Genomic DNA, 10157 nt, shown 5'->3' with positions numbered 1-10157 from the left:
TGGGCCACCAGGGAGGGAGCCACCAGGGGCAACCAGCCCCCTCCCATCTGTGCTTCCAAACACCTGTCCCATCTCAGGAAGAGCCAGGAAGTAACGTATGTCCATGTTATGTACGTGAGGCGTCCTGCCCTGCTCTTTCAGTTTTGGGGAAAGAAGAGTGGTAAGTGAGAACTCAAATCTGTTGTTTCTGAAAAGCCGCCAACAGCAGGTCCAATTTGCATAAGAACTGTCTGCAATGAGATGCTTTGCTGACAGATGTATGCCTAGTTTATGGAAATGCAGTATGCTTCGAGGACAGTTCAGAAGGATTTACAGGTGACCTGCAGTAAAGACAGGTCATGGGACTGGCTGGAGCCACGCACCCACACCAAAGCTACCAGCTGGTGGTATGGGGGTTAACCACACCAAGTGATGTTGTCACGTGTGATGCTGTAGTTCTTCATCCTGCAGAAAATAATAAATGGTCTCCTTGTCAGAAAAAAAAAAATTTAAAAGGAAGGCTTTCAATTGACTCTATTTTAATTTATGGGGATTGGTTCTGTTATCTTGCTGTTTTCTTAAAAGATAACGAGTGTAGAGAGTCTGAAAATAGTATATTTGAGCTATTTTGGAATAGCATGTGAAGGAAATGAAGCAGGGTTAAAAAAAAAAAAAAGTCAGCTTTTTTTGTACACTATGTACCAGATATTCAACTTTAGACACCTGACAAGTTTTCAAGAGAGTTTAACCCAATAAACTGCTTACTCTGAGCTTATCTGAAAGGACAAAGGAAGACAAAAATAGTCTTGAACATCAGCTTGCAGCATAGGTAGTGTTTTCAACATAAAGATTTCACAAGAAGTACTAATTTTATCGCTCCCGCAGGAAACTGAGGCTTTTGCATTTAATGAAGCATTTCTTTGAAGTCACGCTAAAATGATGAGCGTGACTGTGGTGCACATCTCCTGTCTGCACAGGGCAGACCATTTCGACTTCCTTTTCTGAGACGCTGCCGGGAGCAGGCCAAGAGTGCTAACGTATTTACCAAAACTTCATCAAGCGAAGATGGAAAAAAGGTGGCTCTTCTCCCTCTTTTGTTTGCTCTCGGTGCCCAGCGTTGCAGGTAAGCGTGTCAGCGGGATGCCTTGACTCAGCTTACGCCGGAGGGTGGTGAGGGGCAGGGTGGCATGTGCAGATGGAGGTTGGTGTGTCTCACCAGGGCAAGCTGTAGCTACTGGTAACAATTTTCTCTTTCCTGACAACTTTCTAATAACCTAGTTATAATGTGCAGCTAGTAAGGAGTAAATGGCTTGTGCTGACTAGCAGATTAGTTTATTCAAAATGCCTAACCTGTTTTCACCAGAATAATCACTGAGATGAGCTCACTTGTATTTAGGGCAACATGTGCTCGTCTCCAATGGGCAAAAAGGAAAACTGCTTTCAAAGAGCAAATAAAAAATATCTCTCTCTTTCTCTCTCTCACACGCACACATACCTGTGTTTGCAGAGAGAGGAAGGGTTGAAACATTTAAAGGCAAGGATAAATTGTGCAGCTGCAACCCCTTAAATAGATTCTTCCTTTTCTCTTCCCCACCCAGCCTTATGTGCTGCAGTAAAGTCTTGAGAAATAAGTTTGCACTTGGGAGTAAAACTTTCAGAAAAGCTGAGTAAGGAGAACTGCATCCCCATCAGAGGGAGTTTAAAACAAAAATGATCTGAGGAAAACCAAGGAAAAGCCTGACGCTCAAAACCCACCTCACCCCACCCCCCCAGACTGACCATGCTAAATGCAGGAGTATTTATTACCAGCTAGGAAGAATTTTGTAGGATATGCCTTTTTCCAGTTAAGAAAGGAAAAAGTTCATGTATTTGACCAGCATGGTAAGATGCATCTTGAAATCTGGCATAGACTGTTCCTCTTTTCTACATCACCGAGGCAAACTGGATTTTAAAAGAAAGGAAAATATTTCATATGTGTATTCATAGAAAACAAAATTTCTCAAATGCAAAGGAAGAACTAGAACCCTCAAGACATGGACATGCAGGAAAGCAGTACTATTTAGGGAAAAATAGGACTGTTGTTTTTTTTCCCCCCGAGGATAAAATCCTCACTGAAGTCACTCAGAAGTGAAAGTGGACACCGCTAGGCTCTTTGTGGAGATCAGACATCTACATGTCTGGGAGTTACTCTATTAAATTTCAAATGGAGCACAATACGGGCTAATGGACACCATTTGATTTGGAAAAATAAAGTTGACATAAAATGAGACTAACTGTATTGAGATGCTAACAAAAAGTTAAGAACACTTTTGCATTAAGGGGTTTCAGGTAAAATAACCTGAAGTGCTAGGCTACTAACAAACAACACAAAATGTTGTTCCTACGTATGTAACTTTTTCATCTTAATCTAAAATATTCAGGTAATTCTTGGTAGGCATTCTTTACATGGTCCTTTGACCTAATACAGCATCAGTATGAATATGAGAGATAACCTGCTAGGTGTCTCTTGCCTGCTAGTCTGATCACAAGATTGCTAATCCCTTTTTACTTAACTTTTACTGATGCAAAACTTGCAGTGAAATCAGTGATCATTTGCTATAATAAGCTCCTTGGACTGACAAAAATAGTTTTTTGTAATTCAGTAATTTTTCTCACAGCACTTGTCACTCAGACTTATTTTTATTTACCCTCTTACATCATCCCATCACTTGGAAGTCAATTAAAAGATGAACAGAGCATGTACAGCAATAAAAACCAGAGATTAATGTTGGCCACGGCCATCCAGTAGCTTTGTTCTCCATGCACCTAGTCTCTACGTGTTCATGTCACACTTCAGTGGTTAGGTACCAAACCTCAGCCAGTCTGCGGGGATGTGGGACTCTGCTTTTTGTTCTTCCTTGTCAAACCAGAGCTGTGGGTGTGCCAGGACCCTGTCTTGCTCCCAGCTGGGCTGGCAGAACATGGGGCATGTTATCCCTTCTGCGGGCACCGTCGAGGCTGCCTGGCCCCTGGCAGGGCATCCGCTGGCTCAGGCGCCCTGGACCCCTGTACCACACGGCAGAGTAGATGTCAAAGCAAAGAAATTGGTACCCTCTTTTTTCAAGTAAAGAAGGTGAGCAGTGTGCACTTGCTGCCATGGGGAGTCAGCGGTATGGCTGGTGGGACTGGGGGGCAAGGTACCAAAGCAAATTTACAGTGATGTTTTGATACACAGGGAGGATAAAATCCAATGGAGATGGGGGGTGACAAGTCCGTACCTAAGAACATCTGCACAAACTCATTTTTTCTGGGGACCTCCATGTCCTTTTAAAAAAGGGCCTTTTTGTGTATGGCTCTGTGAGTGTGATTGATTACTTGTCTCACTATGACTCCCCCGTCCATAAATTCTTCATCTCCTTGAGTTTGTCAGTGCCCTGCATACAGGGGCTTGGGGACTGTGAGCCACTTGTTTATAGGAGGGAGAAAAGGAGAGAAATCAATTTTACTACAGCAGCAGCAAAACCAAGTATACAGGCTCCCGTTGAAAGCCCCTTCATTTCACCGATCCATTACTCCTTTATATGGCACACTAAGGACCGCCAACATGCTTTATGAAATTAATTGAGGAAGAAACCGTACCTACCAGGGCAGCTCGCTCTGACTGAAACGGATGCTTGTCTAGGCCATGCAGGAGCTGTTTAATAATGTGGAGGTAAAAGAACAGCTTTCTCTGTTGAAGCAGCAAAGGCAATGGCAGTGGGCCGGGGGAACAGAGCAGGGCAGAATTAGCCAGCAGGGATAACTCATTTGTTCTTGCAAAAAGAGCTGGGGAATAAGCAGCTTCTGCTTTACTTATATCACTTGAAAGATTTCCATCTTCACAGGGGCCCTCAGAGTTCCCATTTCTCTCCCATGAGTGCAATGGGAGCTCCCCACCCTCTTCCAGATGAGTGTGCGTTTGCTCTCCTGGTTCTCTCTCCACAGTTTGTGCTGTAAAGCTCCTCACTGGAAAGCCTGTTGTCACAGCTGTAGGGTCTTTGTGGTTGTTTGTGGCTAAGGCACCAAAGCATGTCAAAGACAGCTTAGGAGAAAGCTTTGTTTAAACATTACTTGCACTGAAAACAATCCCATTTGTTTTTAAGGAAAGCCTGAAGACATCATTACAGAAACAGAGGTGGTCCGCGCTTTGCCAGGTACTGACGTGACCCTGGTGTGCAGCTTCCCAAAACCACACACCACCTTCATAATACAGACACAGTGGTCCAAGACTGATGACACCCAGCTTACCAGAATAGCTGTTTATCATCCCACTTTTGGCACCCATTACTTCCCATTTCCTGAGGCTTCTTACAACTTTTCGGTGTCCTTCAGCATGAGGAAGTGCTGCAACTGGGATGCTACAGAGGCTTTGTGTTCCCCTGATCCAAACGTCACATCTGAGTGCAATCAGTGGGCTCTGCATATGAAAAATGTTACCGTCTCCCTTAGCGGGCAGTACGAGTGCAGTTTTGCTACTTACCCACATGGGACAAAGGCTGCAAAAATTCAACTTCTTGTCAAGGCAGAAGGTAAGTGATTGCAAATAAAATATTGCTTTTTAGTAACGGGGTGAGGGGGGTGGTGGAATATCAGAACAGATGACCATTTCTTGTCCAGTGATGGTGACTTTTTTGGAGTTTGCAATGGTGCCACTGAATGCTGCTGTCTACAGTTTCCTATTTACCAGGCACTCTTTAGCTGTTGTTATCCAGCTCCTGATTAGGAAACCTTATTTGTTTGGAGGAATATGAAGTTAGAAACCAAGGAAAAAAGGTGGTGAGATGGGCAGTTTCCACATTTTTTGTTTTGGAAAAACACGGTGCAGAGAAGACTGGGCGAGCAGCTCAGGATATGGTGAGACCAAGGATGCTGGATCTCCAGACCACCCTGTGCTGTTGCTATGGGCGTGCAGCACTGGGCACACGAAAGAGAAAACACCCTTGGCTGGTCGAGGCTGAGGGTGGGCATCTGCAGGGCATGCTGGGTGTTAGCTCAATGGAGGGAAGTGTGTCCCCACCGTCAAAAATGAACTGGAGCAAAGTGGGGGATTGCTTAGAATGATGGAATGGAATGGAGACTTGGCTGCTTCTGTCAGCCAAAAGGAAGGTGGAAAGCAGCATGACTGGTCTTGGTAAGTAAACCTCAGGGAAGACTGTGAACTCCAGGGAGGATATTTAAATTATCCTGGCAAAGGAACAAATGGGTTTAAATAGGATGTGAATGGATTTGACTACAAATTAAACATCAGTGGCAACCATTAGTGCAGCAACTTTGGGAACACCTGTTTAATGTCAGCAGTGAGGGCAGAAGTCCAGACTGCCATGAAGATGGAGCTGGGCAGGGATGTTGGGCAAGCTTGTTGTTGTGCGCATGGGGGACTGGATTTGATTGACCCAGAAACCTCTTCCTGACTCAGGTTTCTGTTAACAAGCCAAGAAGGATTAAAGTAAATGCAACAAACCTGGCACGGTTTCAGTTCAGAGCTGCAAGGCCAGCGTCTCACCCTGCTTGTGCCTAGGGCTGTAGATGCAGCACATGTTCAAGGGTTAGGAGCAGGGTGGGTGCAGGTGACTTAAGGGCAGCAGAGCACTGGGGCAGCAGCATCCATGGGCACAGCGCTCCCACCGCCTCTTTGGCCTGCGTTGTGAGGCCAGACCAGTGGCAGGAGGGACATTGGTCCTCATGCTGGATCACAGTGGTCCCGCAGCAAAAGGAGCCTTGACTCCATGGGGTCAGGGCACAGCTCCTCAGCAGCCGCAGCAGTGGCCTCCCTCTGAGGCAAGCTGGCAACTCTGGACAAACAAATTCCGGGTCCTATGCAAGCCTCATATGCAGGGACGTTTAACACAAGCTGCCACCTCATTCCCTGATGGCCCCTTCATGGCAGTGGCTCCAAGCATTTCAGTGCTGTTATCCCAGAGTCATATCTTGGGGGCGACCCAGCGGTACCTTCCTGCCCTGATGAACTTGTAAAGGCAAAATTAGAGCCAGCATCTCTGCTTGTCCCATAGAGGATGGGTGTGTTTAAAAAGTACATTCTGGATAATTGTGTCAAGGATGAAGCTGCTGCTTTACCTGCTGTACAAGGGTGTGCTGTGGTAGTCTCCCCTTTGGGAATTTTCCTGCACGTCACAGGGCAGAGGGGCTGGATCAAGTGGAGAGCAGTGAGGTACAAACAGTGCTGGTAACTGCATGAAACCCTCCCATGCTTCTGTTCTTCACATGATTTTTCTCTGTCTCTTCCTTAATATAGTAATAGTGCTAATCAGGCATTGCTCCTTTTCTCTTGCTGGTGCCATTGGTTGATACTAGCATGTTCAATGCCGTTATTGCTGTCTATATGTTAAATGTGGGCAGATCTTGTTCATATCAGCATCATTGTGGCTCTTTTCAGCAACTGCATGATGTAGCAAGCTGTACTACTGATAACTGCTTCCTAGAGAGAAGTAAAAGATTCAGTTTGCAACATACCTCTTTCAGATTTGTATTTTAAAGTAACCAGATCTTCTGCAATGAACCACTTCCACTTCAAAGAAGGCAAAAGGCCTTAATCCAGCCTGCAAGTGGGATGAAGAAGGGTACTAGTTATTAATGACATACAGCTCCCAACTACATCAAAGTGAAGTGAATCCAGATGGATTCAACTTGTAGATACTGCAAAAAGCCCACAGGGCAGCAGGCCTGCATAGGACTGACAAACACAGAGGACCATTAGCCAACAGGCTGTTAATGGAGATGGGAATCAAAGACGGGGGAAAATAAGCAGCCGGGACATTGTGACTGTGAGAACTGGCAGTGGCTGTTTGAAGGCTGAGCTCCTGGGGAGACCACTCATCTTCATACTTCTTGTATGCCGCACGGCACTTTTGCATGGTAGCTTGTCCCAGCCAAGTCTCCTGTGCAGCTTTCTACCTGGAGAAGCTACAGAGTTGCCTCCTTTGCCCCTTTTTTTTTTTTTATCCCTTCTGCACTATCCAGCCCCTTTAGGGCTTGCGCACTCTGTGTCCCGCTGTGATAGCCGACTCCTCAGCTGCTTCGCTCTGGTACAGAGGGAAGATGAGCTGCTTCTGCTGCTGGGTCTCCTGGGCACCACTCTGGGCGCTGCCTTTCTTCGTGCCCCTGTGGGCCAGATTGTGTGCTAGCACTGTCACTCTGTGCTTGGGTGACAGATATAAAGGAAGTTACAGTCATCAGAAAGTCCCCACTGACAAATAACCTAACAGTCTGGGACTGCTAGATATTCTCCCTCCCCTCAAGATAAAAAATAAATAAAATATGTATCTATTCTACCTCAGCACGCAGCCAGAGCTACCAGGGGAGCAAAGTTCAAGAGTTTCCCTGTGTGCCTGCCCACAGGGAAGAGGGAAGGCAGGTCTGTGCAGCACAGTGGTGGCAGGCAGGCTGCAGCAGGGAGGCTGGCCAGCACGGCAGCCTGCACGGCGCTACCGCACGCCGCCGGGCTGAGGGTTGGAGACCAGCGCTCACCAAGGCACTTGTAGCATCTCCTGGCCATCACTGCTGCTCCTCCTGTTTAAATGCACACATGCATGCAGACCCCATGTTTCGACCACAGCTGGATTCTGTTCAGTGCATTGCTCTGCCCTTCCACAGATGGACTGGAGCCCTGGACTGGGAATGGGTAGGGCAGGACATGCTGAAATGCTTTTTTAAATAGATGACAAAGGAAAGAATGACAAGTTCTCCACTTCTGGTAGCGGGAAGGTTGGAGAATAATAAAAGGAGCACTTACAATGAAAAGTGGGGTTAATCTTAACCTGCCTGACATGCTGAACACCTTGCTTAGTGAAAAACGGTCTGCAGATATCTTCAGAGGAAAGGAAATACAGGTGCACAAAATTGATGTGAAGGTTTATTGCCGCAGGAAAAAAAAGTAAGAGAAAAACTGAATCTTCAAATTATTCTCAGCTCTAAACGGAGACATCTTGATCCTGCAGTTAAGCAAAGGTTTTTATGAATTGCCCAAAAACTCAGGTAAAGCCATGAATTAGAGTCAGGAAACTGCATCTGGAATCAGATGCAGGGCTTTCACTTAAAAAATGGGTCTATGGCTAATGGTTGAAAATTACAGTTCCCTTCTAACCAAAAAAAGTTCCTGTTCCTTGAACAGAAGACTAGTCAGCATTGGTTTTTAAGGCACAATGACCACGATGTTTCTGATTTTCCTTTCTGGGCTTTTTGTTGTTGTTGTTGTTGCAATGACAAAAGAGGAGCAGCACCACGTGAAGGAAGCGCGGTTAAACCAGACTTTAGAAATTCCATGCCTTGAGGACACGACCTCAGAAAATTTGTCCAATTATCCTTTGAAATGGCTAGTGGTAAGTATTTTTCATCTCAGGTATAAATTTCAGAAGGAACTACAGGGTATTTTTGCAGACTGAAATAGAAATATTAGACTTTACTGTGTCCTGCAGAATCTGCTAAAAAAAAGGTATCGGTTGTGTTGGACTGTGATAACAAAGGGAAAAAGTGCAAACATGGTTGTGCAACATAGACATCACAAACTATAGCTGTTAAAGAAACAAAGAGGGAAAATTCCATCTTAATTGCTTTTAATTTTTCAGGACTACATGTAGAGCAGGTCTGTGGAAAGCAGCAAAGAACTTAGCAAATGTAACAGAGCTAAAATATTCCTTGCATTGGATCTCTTGGGGATTTTTGCTGTAGCGAAGCTTCAATATCTCTGAAAAATACACAGTTACTGCGTATGGTAGTGAGATATCAGGCTGCTTTGAAACAGGAAAAAAAAAAAGGGGGCTGACTGTAATGTTTCTGGTTTTGTTAACCTCTGTGTCAAAGACGCACGTCGAAGACAGGCAAACCCAGTTATCTAGCTAACCACATAAAAACTATTTTTAAGCAATTTGCTGCAAGATATAAAGCTTGTTAGATTTTTGTACTGCCTCTCACTTTCTGGATAAATATTTGTATGCATGTTTTAGTGTAACCATTTAGCATTAATTTCAGTCTGTAGAGAAAGGTATCAGCCAGCAGCATCCTTGAGATTTGCCTGTTAATTTCTATCTATTGTCACTGAGGAGCTGTAACTGTTGAGGGTTTTCTAAAGGTGATTTTTCAAATATTTTAGGTTTTTTAGTCTTTTGTCCCAGCTCATCTATTTTGATCCCCTCTTCGCAGTGCATTCTTAATATTAAAAGTCTTAAAATTTTTGTAGGGAACATCCTTCTCCTTACTACTTTTTAGTGTTGCTAGTTCACTCTAAGAAGTAGCAGAGGAAGGGGAAGAAAAAAACCCCAAAGGTCAGCACAATGACATATGTGGGTCGCCATGCGTCATTCGGAGTGTAGCTCGCAAATATGTACGGAGGCACAGATGTCCAGTAAGTGCTGGCTGCACCTATATCTGAGGGTGGCTGGCACACGGGCATTAAGAGATGACTTTTAGCGATTATTATCAGGTTCTCGCTATTTAAAATCTAAAAGAGCAAGGATTTTCTTGGAATGTCAGTCGTATTTAATATGTATGAGATGTTCAGCATAACTTAAAGATTGCTGCAGTGAGAAAGCAGCTCTGTTGCCCTCTCTGCAGGCTACAGAGATCAGGACTCACAAGACACAGCTATTTACTCCATAGTTTATTGGTAAGATGATGACCGCTGTTGGTTTTGAAGTTCTGGGAGAGAATGTATTTGGAAAAAAATAGATGTTGCCAATATCCACTTACTACTACACAATGCTAGGGGTGAGAGGGAAGATTTTCATAGTGGGAATAGAGCTGGTCTACAAAAATATTTGGGGAGGTGTCTGGTCTTCACATGTTGTATGGGTTGCTCTTTTCACAGGGGAAAAACGGCAGGAAAGAGGAACTTGTGACCAAGGAGCCCTCCCGTCCTGCAGTGTACAGGAATGGCAGCGCCCTGTACAGGCAAAGAGTCCGCCTGGGTTTGAATAATGCTCTAAAGATTTTCCCCACCAAAATCATGGATGATGGCAGGGTGTTTTCCTGCCACGTGCTGTACCACCCGGAGAGAGTCCAGAAGAGCAGCACCACCGTGAGAGTATTCGGTAAGGGGCTTATGCCAACTGCCCACTTACTTGCATTTGGAAAGGTAACACTCCTGTCTGGTTCTGAAGGCAATATCTTTTGAAATACACTGGGCTTTTTTATATATACTTATTTAC

At 44.8% G+C, this 10157-nt stretch overlaps 1 protein-coding gene across 1 annotated transcript in view; it reads left to right on the top strand.

Annotated features, from left to right (window-relative positions):
* Window positions 1-1010: 1010 nt before the first annotated feature.
* Window positions 1011-10157, top strand: part of CD96 (CD96 molecule) — a gene marked incomplete at its 3' end in the record, with an annotated part of 28113 nt that continues 18966 nt past the window's right edge. The window contains exons 1-4 of the mRNA XM_082304508.1: window positions 1011-1102; window positions 4101-4526; window positions 8224-8333; window positions 9818-10040. Coding sequence (XP_082160634.1) covers window positions 1045-1102; window positions 4101-4526; window positions 8224-8333; window positions 9818-10040 — 817 coding nt within the window. The 5' untranslated portion in view covers window positions 1011-1044. The remainder of the gene's footprint in view (window positions 1103-4100; window positions 4527-8223; window positions 8334-9817; window positions 10041-10157) is intronic.

Source organism: Platalea leucorodia, assembly GCF_965183815.1.
Source record: "Platalea leucorodia genome assembly, chromosome: 2".
Lineage (NCBI taxonomy): Eukaryota > Metazoa > Chordata > Aves > Pelecaniformes > Threskiornithidae > Platalea > Platalea leucorodia.
The sequence above is the reverse complement of the archived record's forward strand: the minus strand, read 5'-3'. Positions and strand labels throughout refer to the sequence as shown.